The 21209-nt window shown below is 52.0% G+C and overlaps 1 protein-coding gene across 1 annotated transcript in view; it reads right to left on the bottom strand.

Moving 5' to 3' along the window:
• Positions 1-21209, bottom strand: part of Htt (huntingtin) — a 140567-nt gene that overhangs the window by 5407 nt on the left and 113951 nt on the right. Inside the window, exons 50-64 of the mRNA XM_027939971.3 lie at positions 20481-20658; positions 19445-19540; positions 16627-16814; positions 14579-14705; positions 12520-12620; positions 11548-11702; positions 10817-10956; positions 9792-9874; positions 8488-8618; positions 8227-8356; positions 6448-6603; positions 3653-3843; positions 1942-2056; positions 1639-1852; positions 1232-1337 (exon numbers count right to left, since the gene is read on the bottom strand). Of these exons, the coding sequence (XP_027795772.3) occupies positions 1232-1337; positions 1639-1852; positions 1942-2056; positions 3653-3843; positions 6448-6603; positions 8227-8356; positions 8488-8618; positions 9792-9874; positions 10817-10956; positions 11548-11702; positions 12520-12620; positions 14579-14705; positions 16627-16814; positions 19445-19540; positions 20481-20658 (2111 nt within the window). The remainder of the gene's footprint in view (positions 1-1231; positions 1338-1638; positions 1853-1941; positions 2057-3652; positions 3844-6447; positions 6604-8226; positions 8357-8487; positions 8619-9791; positions 9875-10816; positions 10957-11547; positions 11703-12519; positions 12621-14578; positions 14706-16626; positions 16815-19444; positions 19541-20480; positions 20659-21209) is intronic.

The raw sequence follows: 21209 nt of genomic DNA, 5'->3' as shown, positions 1-21209 counted from the left end.
CAACATTACGGAGGGGAATTCTCTACGTCAAAATGGTCAATGACAGATCCTGTTGCCCTGAATCAGGAATGCTTTTCTTCTTTCCCAATCTGTACCCCAACAGTTCTCTTGTTGATCGCCCTCTCAACAGAGCCGAGAGCCTGCCCACTGCAGCACCCTTCTCAGTGCTGACAGCCAGCATCTGTGATGACCCTACCAGTGCACACACGACTGTGTCCATGGCTATGAAGCACAGGAACTGACCAGGAGTCCTATTCTGTCACTTCAACCAGTACCTCCCACTTTGGCTGCTGGACAGTGGCCAGCTGAATTCTTGGGTTAATGCTCACTGGAGCAATTACTTCCTTGGCAATAGACTGTAAGTTCCTTGAGGACAGGGGCCTGGCTGTGCACCTGCTTGTCCCCAGTTGCCCCTGAGCCTGGCTGTGGTGGTACTCTATGAACATGCGGTGCTGTAACAGTGGCTGCAAAGCTCATTCCAAAATTCAACATGGAAATTTAACATGCTGGGAGGACATACAAGGTTCCTCAAAGAGAGTGCTCGCGGTAAAGTCCGACGGCTTCCCACTGCTAGAATGAGCAGTGATCACAGGCCGAGTGTGGTAACAGTTTTACCTGGACCAAGAGGTCTGAGGGGAGAAGTAGGGCATTGTTCTTGAGAGAAAGCCCAATAAGGCCGAACCTGCTCTCCAGGGCTGGTGAGTCAAGTTAGCACTGAATAAAAGTGCACTCTAGGTGTGGGGCGGGAAGGTCACACCCCTCACAGCTTTTCAAGATGCTTGTTAGTTCTGCCTTTACTCTTCCTAAAGCTGTCTCCGACACTGCTTCTGGGTGCCATGGGATCCCTCCCATGGCCCCTGAGGGCAAGAAGGACCCTGCTACCACCTGGCTCCTCTCTCATGAAGGGCAGCAGGATTAGGGCATTTTAATTGCTGCATACCCAGCCTCCCAGCATCTGACCATTTAAGTGCCCAGGCCACAGCCAGGACTGTAGGTGACGTCCTTGAGGCCTCCAGGAGAAAGGGACAAACGTGGCGGAGAGCACCACAGTGCTGAGTCCAAGGATGGCCTCTCAACAGGAGAGCCCAAGCAGGATCAGGGTGTGGCAAGAAAACTGGTGGGACCATGGCAAAGGTGCCAAGAGGTGGAGCAAATATGCAGGCACCAGGCAGCTCCTTCTGGCTCTGGCTCCAGGGCAGTTCAAGGCTGCCAGATGGGCTGCGCCTCTTACCTATCGAAAAGAACAGACACCCGCTCCATAGCCACGATCACAGACTCGCTGTCGGGGGCCACAGGGTTTGGGTCAGAGGCTCTACCAGGGCTGGCTTTCTCCTTTCCTGAAATGAAAGCGCTCAGTGGAAGGTCATGCAAGTGAAACCCCAAGGCTGCACAGACACTTCCCAGTGTGCCGGAGTTCCACAGATCATCAGGGGTAGCAAGGACACCCCAATCCTCAGCCAAGGGACGAGGGGCAGAGGGTTCTGAATCCTTCTGGCAAGTGAGGGGATGGCTCAGGACAACACCAAAGGTGCTGCACACCAGGGGCCTGGGCCGGTGTCCCTCAAGTGAGCACATTCCTCTCTCACGTATCGCTGAGCACAGTGGCCCTGGGCAAGTCTACAATCCAAGACTGCTCACCTGTGTACATGCAGGTGAGCATCAGGCCCAGGGCCGCCATGGCCCGGTGTGGGCTATGCACGTTCACTCTGTCCACACTCAGCTTGACCAGGGATTCTGCATCCAACCGGGAGAGCTGCTCAGAGAGCAGGAGGCGCTCCAGTCCTCGGAGGGCACAGTGGTAGATAGTGGAAGGAGTGGCCTCCTCGCTGCCAGACAGCATCACCCCACACATCTGCACGAGAGGAAAGGCTCAAGAACTCCCCCACCCCCTGATCGACACCGACCTTCCCGCGTCCAGGAGCACAGCTAAGGCCTGCTCACCTGTATCACTGATGCTGAAAACTCTGGCCCCACGTCCAGAGGATAGTTCTCCATCAGGTAGAATGCAGTGGCACACATCACCAACACGTGCTGCTGGCTGTGCACATTCACGCAGCTGGAAAGGGAGCCGATGGCCAAGTTTAGCCACAAGCAGCCTGCTTTACCCGCAGCTAGAACAGTCAGCCCTTCCGTGAGCACAAAGCTACAGGCCACGCTTGCCCCTCCAGGCCTCTGCACTCGGGCCGTCTCCAGGGCTGCACACAGAGCCCTCTGTCCTACACAAGCCACTCTGTGCTGCCTGCCACAGCGAGGCCTGCAGAACCCCTCACACCAGGCAGTCCCACCTGCTCTTGAGGGTGCAGTGCTCTCCCTGTGAGGCACACACCACCTCATAATACTGACTCACGGGCTCTCCCAGGTGTCCCTGGCCTGTGACTGGACAAGTGGTCACTGAATGAGGGAGCTGTTGCACCATCACCCACACTCAGGGGGCCCACAGCATGCTCCTATCGGTCACTAGGAGGCCCTGCCTCTACTGCTTTGCCCAGGACTCCCCCTTCTGCTCAAGGAACTGAAGCCAGGAGTGCTCACCATCTCTGCCTAGACACTGCAGCTCCTGCGCCCCTCACTCCTCTGTGCCCTGGCAACTCTCAGTACAGACTGCATTCCTGCTCTGCAATCAAGAGGACAATGGGTAGCTAGGGCCCCCTACAGGCCTGCGCCACCTCTGGCCTGAAGGAGGTGGTCTCTGCCCTGCCAGGCCCCAGTGTGTCCCTGCCCACACACTTCTACACTGTCTGAATTTTGCACCCTCGTGGCATCATACCTATTGGGTCTAAGACCCTCACTGTGCATTCCAAACCTCATATTTAACTTCACCCTTGATCCTCATGCCCAATCTGCACTCTGGTCAAAGAGGACGGTTGGTTTTTCCTACCAGCCCTCTTCTCAGCTCCTCACTCTTGCCCTCAACCCTGAGTCTAGGCCTGATGAAACCCGACCCACCCCTTGAGGTAGGTGCTGAAGTCAGCTCCCTGTGCAGGCACACACTCTGCCCCAGACCTCCCCAGGGCTTACAGGACACGTTTCTGATGAACTCCTCTTTCTCTTCTTTTCTTGGCTGGGGACTGAACACAGGGGTGCTTTACCACTGAGCTACATCCCCCCAGCCATTTGTGAGACAGGATTTCAACAAATTTCCCAGACTGGCTTGGAACCTGTGATCCTCCTGCCTCAGCCTCCCAAGTTGCTGTGACCACTGGTGTGCTGTGCCATGCCTGGACTATCTTCTATGGGGTCCTGCAACATATCTGTGCTGAACTCTACGTAAAGCTAAGGGAACATGAGATTGAGGTCAGAGCCACAAAGGGTGACCACCCGGGGGAGCTGCAATCAGGGTGCCAAGTCTGGCAGAGGATGAGACTGCTGTTCTTGCCAAGGAGTAACAGATGACTGCACCAAAGAGTGTGGCAAGTGCTGGGGCAAAGGCAGCAGAGGCAGGACATGCCATCTAATTGCGGGCATCCACACAAGTTTTTGGCAGACATTCCCATTCTTGTATCTCAGTGATCTCAGACACTGTCCCCAGAAAAGTGCACCCACCCAGTTCTCTGCCCAGCCCCTGGCCAGGGGCTGGGCATGCCCTCCAAGAGGCAGAACATGGCTCTTTCCTCAGCCTGTTCCCAAACTGTGCCCAGCTAGCCCCACTCACTGGGCTGCTCCTCGGAGGTTAGACAGGAGGTAGTCGCTGACAAAGGGGACGAGCTGCTTGGCCGTGTCGTCCAGAAGATCGCACTCCAGTACATAGAGGACTCCGTGGAGGGCTCCAATCTGGCTGGGCAGGTGGCTGCTCCTGAGTGTGCCCTCCAGCAGGCGGCTGACTGGCTCTGCCACAGCCTTGTCCTGGGCACAAGCACAGACACAAGCTGCCCGAGACACATCAAGGCTCCCATCTCAGTGGCCCACTTTTCCAGCCAAGAGGGGGCTGTCCCCATGCTACGGTGGAGTCCAGCATGCAGCAGAATTCTCAGAGTGGCCAAGACCCACTGAGAACAGGCTGCGTGCAGGGGTGGCCCCTGTGCCCAGCAGTCTGTGGAGATGGTAAGGTTGATGCAGACAGTAAGGTCTGCATAGACGCCTACCCCACTTCTGGGAGTCTGGAGGTTTGGCACGGACCCTCCGAGGTGCCCAGGGGACCAGCCCCAGTGAACGCCCTGGACACTGAGTCTCTCCTGGGCTCTCTGGTTGGCACTTCTACATGTGTTGCCACAGCTCCTTGCTAGGGAGTCAAGCATGTTCCCAGCCTCCACCATGAGGGGACTCTGGAAACGTGCCTTCTGCCGCTGCTGATTTTTCTTTCAGTTTTTCACTGAAATAAATTTTAGCTCTGACATCTTCTAGAATGAATCTAAGGGTAGTTTTGGGACCCTATGCTAACTTGGCCGGAATGGCATCAATTCCACTGAGTATTTTCTACAGCTAGACAGTACACCCTCCACCAGGAACTCCAGTAACAGCAGAGAGGACTCCACAGGAAGAGGTGTGCAGGTGGAGACACGTGTAAATGGCAGTGCCTCAGGAGAGGCAGGTTCAGGGCCTCCACTGGACCAACAGCAACAAGAGGCGTCTGGCCATCCACTCTCTGGGGAAGTCTATACCTGGTGGTCTCAGTCTGAAGGAAGGTGACACTCTGCCACTCACTTCCTTTTTGTCCCCACCCACACCCCTGGGACTGTGTGGCACCTTCCTGAGGATTGCTCCCACCCAGGCCTGCAGTCCCACTTCTGCTAAGGGCTGCAGCTCTGACAAGAGCAGGTATAGAAAACAGTGCATTGGGCGCAGTGCGGTCTGCAGCAACACAGCAGGCTGAGGCCCTGCAGCAGGCGGCCACATTCAATCTCAGAGGAACATTTGCGTGCATAGAAGGGGGAACCGGGGCCATGTGCCATACTGCCCTGGGGTCTGTTCTGGAAATCATTACTCACTTGATGTATCTGATTTAAACTGGCTGGGGATCTGGGCCTGAGCACAAAGCCACAGCTGGGATGAAGGCCAAACCCAGCAGCTGAGCTCCACAGGGGGAAAGGACCTCCCACGAGCCAGCAGCACCCATAGGGCACTTGCCCTGAAGAGCCGCGTTCACTCAAGGGGACCCAGGTGCTCACTGCTCCTGCTCCCTGCATGGCACCAGGTCCCAGGCGAAGGTTACCTATGATAGACTGTTCCTTGCTCTAGCCTCTGTGCTCAGTTATGGCAGATTCTACAGGGGCACAGTTGGGGAGGGTGAGAATGGACTCCACAATGTCCTGTGTGTCCTGTGCCTTTATCAGGTTGGGCAGGACTGGATGGGGCACTGGAGCAGAACTCAAGGCATGTGGGGGATGAGTCCTGGCGGATTCCTCCTCAGTACTCCTGCCAGGGGTCTTGAGTGCCTGGTATATGGCGGCCACTCTTGTGTCCACTGAATAAATGAGTTTCTATTGCTACCAGAGAGTGAATAAGAAACATCACAATTACTGGATAATGCTAAATGACAAAAAAAGCAAATACACACCTGCTTCAACAGTCTGGATCCTTCCCGGTAATGGCAGTGCTGACACTCTGCACTGTGCTCTAACAAGGGACGGGTCTGCAGGCAATCGCCTGCATGTGTGCACTCGAGGTCTGGACAGTGAGGACCACATGGTAATGGCACATGGGGCAGGAAGTCACACGACACTGGCGGGATTCTGATAAACTGGCCGCAGAATGAGGAACTTGTCATGGGGGCTCTGCTCCAGTGATCAGGATAATGTCCTTATCAAGGAAGTCCCAGGGAGTTGTCTGCCCTTCCACGTGAGGAAAGTAAGAAGGTGCCTGCTGCCAAGCAGAGAACAGCCCTCCCCAGGCACCACGCTGCCAGCGCGTTCATCTTGGACTTCCCAACTCCAGACTACGAGCAATCAATTTCTGTTGTTCACAAATCACCTAGCCTAAGGTATTTTGTGACAACACAAATGGGCTAAGACAGCCCAAAGCTAAGAATAGACTCTAGGATCCAGACTCTGGGAGTGGCATTAATGGTTAGGGTGACAACAGGTCCCCAAGGGGGAGACGGCGTCAGCTGAAAAGCACAGGGGATCCAGATCACATGGAAAAGTAGTGGGGCTCCCAGGCTGCAGGCAGACCTGAGAAGCCAGTCATGTCCCCCCTCTGTGCTGTCCCTGTGCCATCACAGACTTGTGGCTTTGTGCGGACAGTCTATTGCAATGACAGAACCAAGGTGTACAGGAGTCCAAAACTGCACTCAGCCACAATGCACGCCACAGTGCCCTGTGGGACAGCACTGACAGGAACTGAGGCCTCTCTAGCTGGCCAGAGCTGCGGCTCACATGTGAGAGGGAGTGCAGCCTGGGTCAGGCATATGAGGGATGTGGCCACGCTCAGTACGTCTGGCCAACACCAGCCCCAATGCAGAGCAGGCCCGAGGGGCCTCCACACAGGAGCCTCTATGCCAGCTTGACTCACCATTCCCAGGACAGCAGCCGCCTTGCAGGTGGCAGGCACTAGGTACTGGAGGAGAATCTCGTCTTCAGAAGGGTGCACCCTCCGCAGTTCCATCAGCGTCAGATACATCATCTCAAATTGGTTGCGCTCAGTGAACAAGTCAGAGACCACGAGAAGCTGGAGACATTGGGACAGGAGGGGACAGTTACACTAGGAGCAACGTGAGCAACTCAGACCAAAGGCTGCCGGGGGCGAGGCACACCCTAACATCCATGGGAGAATAAAATACAGGCATTCCACAGGGGCCCTGGCTGGAAAAAGAACTCAGTGCGAACCTGGAGACCTAAAGCACAGGATGAAAGCCTCCCCCTGAGTGTCTTATTTGTTAAAAATGCCTCTGCTACACACACCACACAATAAACACACCACACACAGATACCACCTGTGTATGTGGACCAGACACACATCACAGATGGAGGCAAGCTAAGGTCACACCTGTGAGGGACACTCACCCCACACCCTCCCTATAGCCCTCAAAACCTCCAGGAAGAAAAAAGGGGGGGATCAGCTGTTTCAAAAACATGAGTTTTGGCAACCACTCTCTTGTCTCCCAAGCATTCCTGTCTCCAAAATCAGCTCTCACACCACACCTAGGTCTCAGCCAGGTGCCAAAGGCAGGCTGGAGTCAGTAACTCATCTAGACCAGCGTTCACAAGGGGCCACGGGGATGCGCAGAAACCCGAGCCTTTCTAGGGGCTTGAGAGGCAAAACCATTCCCATGATCATACTAACTTCATCCTTATCTCTCTCAGTGCATGGTGGAACTTTCTAGAGGTTACACAATACTAATACACTCAATGCAGAGCAGATATGAGGATCTATTTTCTAATAAACCAGACATTTGCAAACATGTAAAATAAAGCCACTCACTACTTTTCAAAAATTATTTCTTATAAAAATTGTTTAAAGTGGACTAAATAACTACTTCGTAAAACTTGTATTGCCAACCCTGTGAATACTGATATAATCCACAGAAGCAAGTGCCCTTTGAGGTCCTCACTAGCTGAAGAGCTGTGACCCTAAGAGCTAAGACTCCTAATCTGAGATATTCTGAATGGGTGCTTCTCAGAAGGGGGAACCAGGAGTGTGGGGCTGTTTGCCACAGACCTGGAAGGGGCAGACACCTGGAAAGTGAAAGCAAGGACATTTCACCACATGTGCACTGTGAGGGAGTGTCATACACTTGTGATCCCAGCCACCTGGGGGACTGAGGCAGGAGGATCTCAAGTTTGAGGACAGCCTCAGCAATTTAATGAGGTCCTAAGCAACTTAGTGAGACCCTGCTTCAAAATAAAAAGGGCTAGGGATTTGGCTTAGTGAGTTCAATCCCCAGTACCCCCCAAAATAAAAGAGTATTAACATTCTCTGGATTGCAGATGAAGAAAACCACCCCTTTACCAATTCAGAAACACCAAGGTATCAGCCTACAGCCAAGAGTCTGTAAAAGCTCTTTCAAAGGTTCCTTTTTTTTGGGGGGTGGGGGTGGTTGGTGGTGCTGGGGTTTGAACCCAGGGCCCTGTGCATGCAAGGCAAGCATTCTACCAACTGAACTATAACCCCAGCCCTTCTTTCAAAGGTTCTTAGACATTATAAACCATGTGTGTGTGGTACACATGTGTCCCTGTGTGTGCATGCTGTTTGTGCATATATGCGGCGTCTGGTACATACATGTATGGTAGTGCCTGTGTGTGTGGTTGGTTACATGCTCCTGAGAGGGAAGGATGGGGAAGGTGAACTTACAGATCGAACCACTTCACTGATGAGCATGACGGGGGTCCTTCTGGCTGAACTGGACGGCAGGATCCAGCGGCTGTACAGTTCAAGCAAAAACTGGGAACAGGAATGGACATCAACTCCAGCCCGGTGCTTCCTGCAGAGTATAAAACATGGATGGATATTTTCCCCATACACAGATAACAGGTTCATTTCAATAAGCACCACAAAACCAAACAACTAGTAGAATTTTCAAACTGCTTCAAAAACTAAAAGGCCAATGCAAACCTGGAGTTGACTGGAGATGTGGGTGGAGAAGCCGGCGTAGGGACGTCAGCCTCCTCCTCCTCTTCCTCATCCCACTCCTCCTCTCGTAGGGGTGTGATACTGTTACCCAGCCACACGGAGTGTATGGAAACCTGCCACAGACACAGGACCCTCAGCCTGGCACCCCAGGAGGCCTGAGGTTCCTGGTGGATAGGTGCAGCCGGGCTCTCAACACTGAGCACACGGCAGCTGGCTCCGCACACGCACTCCGAGCCCTCGAGCTGCAGCCACTGGAGCCCGAGGGCCTGCGGCAGGGTAAAGGAGCTACAGTTCCCAGGGGTGCCTGGACGCGGATTTGGAAACAGGAAGCCCATCCGTGGAGTTTCTTTCAAACCTGGCCCCTCACAAGCAGTTCCTGGTGGTGTACCCCATTTGTTCAAGCTGCTTATTTAAGAAGCCCCAATACTGCAAAGAGTGATGTGCTTACTTTGGAGATGGCAGCAGGAAGGTGAGGGCCACAGGTGGGGGAGGTGGGGCAGAGACAGTCAACTGTCCCCAGGAAGGGTACCCTGCTGCAGGAAGGAACCTGGAGCCTCACATCCTGAAACCTGGCTCCAGAACAAGTGGCTACTGAGCCGTAGCACAACCCCCAACCTGGCTATGCCTGCTGCTCTGAAAACCCCTGGGACCCCAGCATCCTGCAGTGAGCAAGCTGTGGGCAGGGCAGGCAGACTTGAGGGCAAGTCTCCACTGCCATATAGGAAGGTGATGGCCCAGTGACATTGGGACCTGATGTGTCCCAGATGGGCAGGGATGCGACTGTCCTTTACCCTGATACAATCCCACCACGTTAGTTTTGTGGACAATGGATACTGACACAGCCCTGACTGTAACAGAGCCAGAGGGAAAAGGGTGACCATGAAGCCAGTGTCCCTGAACCCACAGCCAGGGCCCTCAGCAGGCCCAGGCCTCTCACTCCATGAAAGTACATCACAGTTTCACGGTCACCACTGCTCAGGGTGGAACCTCTCTGCAAAGGTGACAGAATAGAAAAGTGAGCTGGCCCCATAGTTCCCTGATCCAGCAGGTACGTGGAAGTGTCCCCATCCCCCACCCTCCCCCCACCCTCCCCCACCACACTGTAGCTTTACACGCATGGTGTAATTAAGCAACGCATCTTAAAACATCTCAGAGCAAAGAATGTAAATAGAAACCAAAGGAAAAGCTCCATCCATTTAGGAAAAGTATTGAACTTTTCCCTGGGGGTGTGCCCGAATCCAAGGGAAGCCGAAGAGATTGTAAGGAGTGGGGGACACGGGACGCACCTGGCCCAGCTTGTAGCTCATGTTGCCCAGCTCTCGCTCGGGGTTGATCTGCAGCAGCAGCTTGTCATGGCTGATGAGGGCACCTGTGAAGCAACCGCGTGGGAACACCAGGCAGTGCAGGCTGTAGGGCCACTTGGTGCTAACTCCACTGCTGCCCGTGCAGGTGCCACCCAAGTCACTGTCAGGACAGCCCTGTCATTTATAAGCTGGCAGGCTAGGGGCAAACTGGAGTATGGCTTTTTCTCTGTAATACACAGTACTGCCCTAGCTAATCCCAGGCCAGCTCTGTGTCTCACAGCCTCTCCATGGTGCAACCTGTTTTCCTCCAGAAGCATATGCTTCTCCTCCACTCCTGGGGCCACCTCTCCCAGGACCTGCTCTCTTCTGCCACTTCTAAATAAAGCCTTCAAGGTACTTACAGCTCTGACTAACATATGAAGGGACTGCAAAGCTAAAGTACTGCTTGTTCAACAAAACCAGGCATTAACAACAAGACAAAACAAACTGAAAACAACAACAAACCCCCAAACCTCTCCTCTCCTTTAAGCCACGATGACAAACTACTACAGTGTTTGTCACTGGCAGGCCGAGGTGGAGTGTATGCCTGAGGAGCACAGCACAGAGCCCGGGACAGTGGGGCACTGAGACCAGGGAAACCAGCCATGGGGCAGCAGGAACACACTCTCCTACACATTGGGTTTCTCATGAGGAGCTGGAGATATGGATCAGTCAGACATAACTACTGATTTTTTAAATGCGACCAGCTAATTTGGCTTTTAAATTTTATGCAAGCTGCCAGTCTTCCAGCCTTGAGAACTCTTGGCTTCCCACAACTCAAATGGCAAGAGATGATGCTTCCAGTTCACTTCTAGATTTCATTATTTCCTTAAGACTGAAACTCTCCTGGGCTTGAACAAGACTCCTACTTGCAAGTGCATGCAGCACACTCAGCATACAGCACGGGAGGCATGCTGAAGTGCCGGTCACTCTCACTCTAGTCCTAGCTTGACGCCCCTCTCCTATACCTGTAGTAGCTGGTGACAGAGAAGGGACAGGATCCCAGGCCTGGTATGGGTGATGGGTGGCGATATTCTCTCTCTTGGACACCATTGCTTGAATCTCCTGCTCCACAATCCCTCTGATCATGCTCAACTTCCTTCCAAACCTAAAGTTTAGACAAAAGTAAAGAACATTTTGCTGCTGGTGCACACCTGGAATCCCAGCAACTCAGGAGGCTGAGGCAGAAGGATGTCAAGTTCAAGCCAGCCTCTGCAACTTAGACCTTGTTTCAAAATAAAAAAAGGCTAGGGATGCATCTCAGCAACTGGGTTCAAACCCAGTACCCCCCCCCCCAAAAAAAAACCCCCAAACACCAACCATCTTGCGTCCTTCAGAATCCTACAGGTTAAAACCCCTAGGACCTCCTCTCCACTTTGCTTTCAGAAACAGCACAGGAGCAAGTGAGCCCACTTGATAAGTCATTCCTGTCCGTATACCTTTAGGCAGGGGCTCATTCCTGTCTTGCCAGACATTGCCCTTAAACATCCCAAAGGCCCCCATAATTCCAGGTCAAATTTTGAACTTGTTGCTGGGCAAGAAATTATTTGGATCTGCTTACTTGTGCCAGGTCCACATGCAAAGTTGTTTCAATTCCAGCAACAAAGAAAAGAGCTGGGGAAGACTGCTGGTCCCTGAGGAAGGGGTACCTCACTGTCCCCCACAGTGGGATACAGGACACATGAGAACTCAGGCAAACCTGGTATCAAGAGCCTTCAGGGGCTTGTTCCGGGGCTGCTGCTCCAAGCAGCTCACAGCTGGGTTGCCAGCGACAGGCACAGTCATTGCACTGAGCACCAGGGAGGTGATGGCCTGCACAGCCAGGACGTGGATCTGGGTCCTTTCTGTGTCCTCCTGGATGGATGGACAGTCCACACATCAACAATGGGACAGTGAGACACCACAACCAACTCTGCCTCTACTTCACACACTGTCTGCAGGCCACATGGCCTAGGAGGGAGGAGTGGAGGGAAATGGCTCCCCCCCAGCCAGGATCTGTTGTCTTACGAAGTTCACCTGGCAGGGGGCAGCACCTCCATAAATCTGTGCCTTGGAATAAACTAATGGACAAATGTCTATTTTTCAAAGTAAGGTCTCCTATGAGCACAAAACTCCAAATATGAATTTTTTTAAAAGAAACTTTCCTTAAAGGCCCTCACTACTTTTAGGGGCACTTCATAAGACAACCTCTTAGCGTCTAGAGATGAACCTGAACTATCCTTTCTGCAAGCTCATAGCACATCTTCCTCCAGAACCAAGGGTCACACCCATGATCGTCATCCCTCAGGTTCTGTTTTACCACAGCATGGCTGTTATCCATGTCACAGGAAGCTAACGAAATTCACCTTCCAAAAGCTGAACACAACCTCTGCAGAATAATTAGAAAAAGAAACCAGGTGCATGCATAGGGCCTAGATTAAGTACCTTATTTCATTTTAATTCAACTTGTACTCCTCTGGATATTGATAAATAAACAGAACTCGAAGATACTTCCACTAAAGGACACAATCTTACTGATCCTTTATGTGGAATGCACTGTAATAAAAGGCACCAGCCATAGCGGCCACGGATCTCGCACCTTGGGGAGATGTGCTCTTGCTCTGGAACATCTGTCCACACCAGACAGTGAGGAGCGGCTACACCTGCAGCCCCTCAGTCACGGCAGCCTTACCTCCGGTGGGCTCTCTTCCTGTTCCATCACAAGGGGCTGGGTCACCAGGACACCAAGGAGGGTAGCCCAAGTTTCTTCAAACTGTGTACGACTGGTCCACCCTGGGAATGCAAGTGCTACTTTAGACAGCGTCACCCACTTCTCACACGTGTGGAGGGTTATGCGGATAACAGCACTAACCTTGACAGGCACATACAGTAACTTTTTAAAACTCCTCAGATAATTCTACAAGGTAGAAAATGTTTTTTCCCCCCCCCCATTTTACCAACAAGAACACTCCAGCACACAGAAGTCAGCTAGGCTGTCTAAAATCAAACTCTAGGCGAGGGCCACAGGCCACACTCAGCCCCGGAGCCCTCTCCACCCCAAACCCCCACGTGGGGGCAGTGAAAGTGAAGGATCGTCCAGGTAGGTCATGCTTGAGTGGGCTGGCCACTTCTGCTCCCCAGGCGTTCTCTTCTCCAGTCTGACTGAGGAGGTGCAGATGGCCACGCTGCTGCAGACAGACCCACAGATCTTCAACTCGGTGTGTGAATTCTGTCTCAATAAAGCTGTTAAGGCTGAGTTACAGCAACTGTTTTTTTGTGTGTAGAAGATGGATCAGAAAAGCCCGTGGTGGTCGGGCACACCCTAGCACCCAGCAGAACCCATCAGAGAGGCTGTTGTCTGGCCTCACCCACCAGTGACACACAGCCTAATCCAACAAATGGCTGATTCTGGGACTGTTTGCCACTGTGTCCTTAGGAGAGCCACAGCCCTTGCCTGAAGTGCACAGGTGCCAGGTAGGGAGAGAAGGACAACTGGAGAACCGACCACCAGGCCCTGCTTGGCAAGCCTGGCATGTGGGACACTTGTGCCCTGACAACCATGTGCATACAGCAAAGGCAGGTTCCCTGGAAAAATGACAGAGCTGGCCTGGTCCCGTGGATCTGATGGGTGCTCTGGGTGTGGCCGCCCAGGAGGACCAGAAGCTGGCACTGGGAAAGGGGCAGGGGAGGCTGCCTGAGATCAGCCTTTAAGGAAAGTGAGGAAGAAAAGCTCCGTGACAGCAGGTGACTCCCGTTTCCCTGAGAACAGGGTGATGACTCTCTAGCTGTGTGAAGGGCAGATCATGGTGAGGTGTCTCCTGCCAGAACCTTCTGGAATCAGAACAAGCACCAAGTCTGCAGGACCCAGAGGGACTGAGGAGTGGAGGGGTCAGGTCTGACGGTGAAGGCAGGGACCCAGGACAAGCTGGGAGCTTTCCAGGAAATGCCATGGGAGGCACAGTCCTGATTTCCTGACTATACCCACACCACCAGGTGGTAATTCCATCCACAAAACGGGAAAAACAGAGCAACTGTGCTCTTCAGAAAGCAGAGAAGAGTCCTGACAGAACTACTAACGCTACCACTTCCTGAGATGCTCTGAGAGAGCAGTTTCTTATTAATTTCTACACTTGCAACAATTCCATGGAATAGGCACAACCCCATTTTACAGATGACCAAACAGAGGGTCCTAGAGGCTAAGATAAATAACCTGCCTCACACTGAGCAGCCAGGAGGATTAGCAGAGTGGCCAGGGCCAGCCAACTCCAAGTCTACCTTCCCTCCAGTTAACCATCCTGGATCCTGGGGAAGGTCAGGACCAGAGACTTATTAGCCCATCACATTCCTCAGCTGTTGGTTCTATACACAAGGAAATGACATCGATGAGAACACAAGATCAAACCAATGGGCATGAGAAAACATCCTGAGAAACTCATTGCCACCACTGGCCTGAGTGCACACCACCAGGACAGAACAAGGCCTCCTGTTTGTCAGCCACCACGTGCACACCTACCTACCCTGGCTGCCAGCAAGCCCGGCACCCAGAACCTGGCACCGCACTCCCATCCACAACTCCTCACCAGAGCAGGAAGCTCTGCATACACCGCCAAGGGTTTCTACAGAGGTGTCTGTCATTGTCACCCTGATTCTTTCTGACATCAAGTGAGAAGACCCTAACCCTGGTGCCTGGGTCTCCCCAGCTATCTGGGCCTCCCCAGCTGTCTGGGCCCTCAGGGCAAGGCGTGGGGTACCGAGAGTGTTGATGCGGTAGATGAATTCTTTGAAGACCTCCTTCTCCTGCAGGAACTCCACTGGGATCTCGGGGAACACTGTGCCAAAGTCCCCTCCTGGCTGGGGCGACCATCCAAGTTTCCACACCTGAGAAGATGAGAGGAAAGAGCCTCACCAGCCAAGCAGGACGGCACACAGAGGAGCAGAGCAAGACTGCTTCTTCCAGAGCCTCCCAGCTAAGCCCACCAGACCTTTCCAGAGTGGGCCCATGGCCTTCCCCAGAGGAGCTCTCATCCCCTCGCCCCAGGACCCCTCTGCACCAAATGTGCCTCCCATTCCCACTCCACCCTGCCCTCCCTGGACCAGGCCCACCACTGTCCGTGCCACTGCCTGCACACCCCGCCTGGCTGGTGCATGCCACAGTCATGTTCCCTGTTGGAGATGCTGGTTGTGGTGGTTGGACATCAGAGGGACCCCACACCCAGGTATGTTAGACAGGTGAGAGTACGAGCAACATTAATAAAGTCCTGCCTCCTATGAATATGTATTAGCAACAGGCACAAAACCACCACACCGCCCATCTCAGTAAACTCAGGAAGTCCTGCTTTTTGTCCTTAGGTGCTTGGACAAGCACTCCACAGAGGAATCCCTGAAGCAGACCCAATGCTGTCCCAGCAGCAGGACCAATTCAGCCGCAGAGGACTCAAGGGAGCCCCACACCAAAGCCCACTCCACATCTCTCCCCTTAGCCCATTGGTGTGAGGGCAGAGAGGGCTCTGACTCGGCCAGCCAAACCATGTGAATACTAGAAAGCCCTCCTGGGAGCATGTCCAGAGAGGGGTCTTGTGGCACCCTGCTCTAGCCGCACCCTGACCAGGACTTTTCAGGGAGTGGACAAAAGCTCTTGCTGGAGTTTTAACTGCAGTGCAGTGCCTGGTGGGTGGATGACCTCTGGACTGTGACTTCCTATTCCATCCCTCTAAAGGAACAGCACTACTTCAGAATCACACGCCCACAATCCCAGGAGGGCTGCTTGCATGAGGGGGCTGGGGCTGACCCTGCACAGCCACCATAGCTGCTTCTCCTGCATTTTTCCTGGATGCCCAAGTGCTTCCAAACCGCCAGGTAGCACCACTCACTCACAGAACGGATCCTCCAAACACCTTCACCCTCCACAGCATCCCTCAAAGTCCAACACATACCATTTTCTTGGTGCCAGTGTCCCCAGGGTTAGCACGCCCATGCAGAAGCTATGCCCCCAGAGGCAGCTATGGGCCTTCTCAAGGCAGAAACAAGGACCTCCCTTGGCTCTGGGCTCTGGCTTTTCTCTCCTGCTTGATGACAGCAGGTCCTGCTGATGCAATCTCACTGGAGAGGGGTCAGTTCAGCTGCCACCAACTATCCCTGTCATGCTAACCTCATTCTACCACCTGCAATAAGAGTCCCTTTTGAGCATATCCATTTTATTTCATTAGTTTTTTTTTTTTTAATTTTAAGGCTGGGGATGTGGCTCAGTGGCAAACTGCTTGCCTAGCACGTGTGAGGCACTGGGTTTGATCCTCCAAGATCAAATAAATAGTTCATCTACAATTTTTTTAGTTGCAGATAAACACAATACCTTTATTTTATTTATTTATCTCTTTTATGTGGTGTTGAGGATCAGACCCAGTGTCTCACATGTGCTAGGCAAGCACTCTACCACTGAGCCACAGCCCCAGACCGAAGCACATACATTTTAAATGGGTTCCAAAGGCACTTCCAAGGCAGGACCTCAGCTGTGACAGTGCCAAGTGCATACACAGCTCCAGGGATGACTGTCAATCAGGGGGCAGAGATCCTGTCTAATGAGATGGCGCCTCAGCCATCTCAGGAAACCCAGTGCTTCTACTAACAACTGCTATGTGCACTACGTCCAAGGACAACAGAGCGTCACAACCACACTCAGTGAGACACTCTGGCCTTTGCAAGGGAGTGCCAGAGATGTCCATGCCCAACCTCCGAAGGCCTGGGCCCCAGGGCTGCCTGCGCACTCTACTTTTGTCTTTGGCAAAGGCACAGCCAAACTCACCAAGGGGGGCACGCGTGTGTAGCTGTTGACCAGGGGCAAGCGGGCCAGGCTGACCACGATATTCTTGAGTACTGCTGTGAGAAATGCTGGCACGCTGCTGTTCCTCTGGTGGCCCAGGGCCAGCACTGACTGCAGGGACTCCACCATCTCCGCCACCATCTCACAGGCTGTGGTGATATACTTGGGATCTACACAGGTGACGTGGTCAAGAAAGGACTCCGTTAAAACACACTCTGACTCTGCCACCCTTCCCTGTGTGCCCCATGGATGAGTTGCAAGCCGAGCAGCGCTGCTCAGACCACCTGGACTTTGAGTCAATTGCCGAAGGCTTATAGGTTCTACCTCTTTAACATGTTTCTCAACCACGCAATGCTCTCCATTCCCACCAGGACCATGGCAATGCGTCTGAACCTCAGTCCTGCCATGTCCCCAGCCTTCCTGCACTGGCTTGCAACATCTAAAGCCACCACGTGGCTGCTCAGCTTTGACTTCCCTCAGAACAATTCCCCTGCCCTCTGGCTTTCGCAGGACCTGTGACTGCGGGAAGCCACCCATGAGTTACGTGAGGGTCTTCTCTCAATATTGCAGCCAGGGAGATTTGGGTTGGCATTGCAAACCTTGGCTCTCCCACAGCAATAGACTGCCTAGTGCACGTGACCTTTACCTCTGCTTTGCTAGGAAGATCCCTCATAGTAGCTCCAGAGGTGGGTGTGGCCTGTTAGGAACTGAACAGCCCACCTTTAACCTTTTTGGTGAAGAACGTTCTATGGAAGGCCTTTGATGTTTCCCGATATAAATAAAGCAGGCGCAAACTCCATTTTGCCATAGTCTAGAAGCTCGACCTGTCTGACTGGCTTGCCCGTCCTGCCCCAACTCTTGAAATTACTTTGTGTTCTGTAGTTTGTTTTTTTTTTTGCCGTTTAATTTCTCTTAGCTTTTATTTCTCAGCCAGTTCCATCAAAGGAAACCCCATTTCCACAGCCCACGCGGGACATGGGTGTGATGTGATGTCCCTAGCAAGGCTGCCAAGAACCATGCTATGATCAAGTCTGCTGCATGGATGGGGTGAGTTCCTATAGGAATGCCAGAGGCAAAGTGCTGAGGAAAGTTTCTGACCACAGGTAAGAACCTCAGGCAGCTGCCAAGACCTGGGGGCAGAGACGGTTCACATTTACCTTGAGTCTGACATAAAGTGTAGGACTAAAAAGTGTTTTGTTAAGTTGATAAATGTGTACAAGATGAATATTACCCATGGCCCATTACAATCAAATTTAGGCAACTTCCTGATACAAAAAAAAAAGGTTTTATTGGCCTTAAGAAATAAGAAATGAGGCTGGCATTAATATTTACTGGACAATCTTCAAGAAGTATCAAACTGTGGGGGTGATAAAAAACTTAGCTTCCTTCTCTGGCTGGGATTAAATGAACCCTCCTAAAGAGGGCCATGGAGAATGTACACAATTATATTAACCCAAACTAACCATGCATCAGCCTCGGAGTCTGCTAGCTCTGACTGGGCTCTGGAAAGTCTGCACCACTGTGGGAATTCAAACTGTCACGGAAATCACGGAGATATCGGCTGAGCACTCACAACAGGGCTGTGGCTGCTCCAGGTACTCTACATGGCTGAATTCCCCAGTCTTATCTTATAGCCTCACTGCAAAAGCACAGAGGAAGTGGCCTGTGCTGCTGCTCTGCCAGAAAAGAGCCAAGCTGGAGAGGCGGGTACCTCCCCCTTCTCAGGCGCAATGAGAAACCCTGCAATCACAAAGGCCACAGGAACCAGAGTTTAAGACAGAAAAACAGAGAAGAGTTTGGCTGGTTTTGACCCAGCACTGCTTCTGGGTCATTATGCAATTACAAAACCCCACATGGGGAACCAGCGGTGAGGCTCTGTAACTAGGAACCACTGTGTCCATCGCACAAGGCCTGCTTCTGCAGCAGGGAGCAGGAATAGGACACCTGGCAGTCCAGGAAGAGTGGCCCAGAAGCCGATCTTCCCATCCTTGGGGGACAGGATGCACAGGTGGCATTCCCATTGGTTCCTGGACTATGAGAGCTGAAAGGGCTCAGAAGCTGAAGGCTGGGAGAGCAAGGAGTCACTTGGCCAGAATGTTTTCCTCCCCAACAGCCTTGCTACCATGGTCACAGTAAAACAGCTGCCCAAGAATCAGGAGAGAGGGACATGAAAAGTTGTGGCACATGTCTGACCCAGGAGAGCTTTAAATGAGGACAATTTTGACACTTCTCTGTAGAGAGCAGGAATGTTCTTTGAAAAACCCACCAAATTAAGATGGCGGTAACACACTTGGGTCACAGTAAACTCCATGGGCACGCCCACTAAATTCAAGTTCCTTGGTATTCCTCTTGATCCATTTATCAATCAACTAACATTTGCTGACCACCTGAAGCCAAGTGGCCAAGTTTTTACTCTGGGAACACAAGAGAAGGAAGTGCAGTCACCACCCTCAAGAGCTCAGAGTAACCGCAGTTATATGCCAGTGCTGAGATGGGGGATTCTCAGGTGGGAGCAAACCTGGCTGTGTGAAAGGGTGTAGACTGGGGGGAACTCAGGCTGGACAGGTCAGACAGCCAGAGGAGGAGGCACAGGGGCTGAGACAGAGGAAAGAGTGAAGAGTATGTGCACAGCAACGACTCAATCCCCCTTGAAATTCAGGAATGAGCAAGGGCAAGTTTAAGCATTTTTAGAGTCCACATTTTCCATTTACAAGTCTCTTTTGTGAACCAATTTCAAGACCCCAAAGGAACACAGGTTTAAAAAACAACAACAACAACAAAAACAGGTTCTAAGACTTACTCTGTGTGTCTGAATCTACTTCCTCCTCTCTGACAGTCCTCAGAGTAGTGGTCCTGCTTTCTGGACTAAGAAGCTGGTCTCCAGGCTGCACTGCAACTAAAATCACAGCAGAAGAGATAAGGATTTCCACACACTTTTATTCTTCCTTCCTACTCAAATCTTCACATCTGTGCACCCTCTAAGAATTCAGTGGTGGACTATGTCACATGAGGCCTAGAGTTCTAGAACTGATGTTAGTCAAATAGAAAATGCCAGTCGACAGCACAGGTAACTGCCAGTCTCCTGGCTGATTGTGTATGTGCAAGAACTTGTGCTCCTACACTCAGATTTCAGTCCACTGTGCTGTCTGCGTCTCTGCCCTGAAGGATTTTATCGAACTGTCCATGATTCACTGTTACTGAAAGCATCATTAATCGAACCCCAAGAAGCCTGGCTTTTAAAAATTAATCCCTGGATCTCTGTTTCCAAGTTGACTACAAATGCACAGATGAAAACAATTTAAACAATGGAACATCAAAACACCACTCTATAACGTTTAATTTGAAAATACAAAACTTCAAAACACCCTCCAACATGTAAACTGTAATGCCCAATTTTTAAAAAATTTTAGCTAATGACTCCTTGTTAAGAATACTATTCCTTGAAAAGGATGAATTGCTTTTATTTTACGATATATTAGTGTTACAATGCAGTATATAGAAATATGCATTCAACTCTAACAGGAGACAATCATCTTTTGAATATAATCTTACTAATCTTATAATCACTTAGGGCTAAAAACATGACATGGTCCACTAAGACCAGAGATCACAGGCACGTGAAGCTTAGAAGCATTTTTCTGAAAGCTTCAAATCCAAAATCTAAACAAAATGGTTAGAATAGCAAATTTGAGTTGATTCTAGTGTAGATGCTTAGGTTCTAGAGGTGAAGAGACAGAGACCCACCTCTTCACCCCAAGTCTTACTTAGCTCATGTAAATAGTTGGCACAAAGTAAAAACATTAAAGAGCAGATACACTGCTGGGACATGGACTCACTGGCTTCCAGGAGGAATCGCACGCAGTGGATGAGGGAGCAGGCGTGGGTCACAAACTCTGCGGAGGAGATCACACTCCAAAGGCCAGGTAGCTGCAGGGCCAGGCAGCAGCAGTCCAGCCCTGCTTGGAGGTCCAGACTTAGAGGGATCTGCTCGTGGATCAGATGCCACGACAGGGCCTAAAGGGAAGCATGTGTCAGAGAACATCCACCCGGTTCTTCCTGCCTCCAGGGCCTCAGGCAGGCAGTGCCATTCATGATGGGGTGGGGGGGGGGGGACAGAGCAAACACCAAGAGGCCAGGAGTCCAGAAGACCTTGGAAGGACGGAACTGGCCCAGCTATCCCAGGCTACCATCCTCTACTCCCTACATTTTAATCCTGACCTGCCTACCCCTCAAAGTTCCTAGCTCCCTCTTCCAGAGTACCCACACCTTTCTGCACATGTCTTTCCCTCAGGGCCGTGAGCGCCTCTAGCAACCTCTCCTGGGCCCTGGCATCTCTGGACAGAGGCTCTTCTCCAGGGCCTCTGCAGCACAGATCTTACCTGTCAGTCATGAAGCTAAGTTGAAGGGGTGGGTTATGGGAACAGCAGGACCTATATTCAAATGCTGGGCTAGCCTGGCTAAGTCCCTGACCCTCTCCAAGCCTTGTTCTCTTCATCTGTGAATTGGGCATAAAGAGCCCATTACACAGGGTTAGTGTGAGAACCTAATGCAAAGATGCAGGTGTA

Source organism: Marmota flaviventris, chromosome 7, assembly GCF_047511675.1.
Source record: "Marmota flaviventris isolate mMarFla1 chromosome 7, mMarFla1.hap1, whole genome shotgun sequence".
Taxonomy (NCBI): domain Eukaryota; kingdom Metazoa; phylum Chordata; class Mammalia; order Rodentia; family Sciuridae; genus Marmota; species Marmota flaviventris.
The sequence above is the reverse complement of the archived record's forward strand: the minus strand, read 5'-3'. Positions and strand labels throughout refer to the sequence as shown.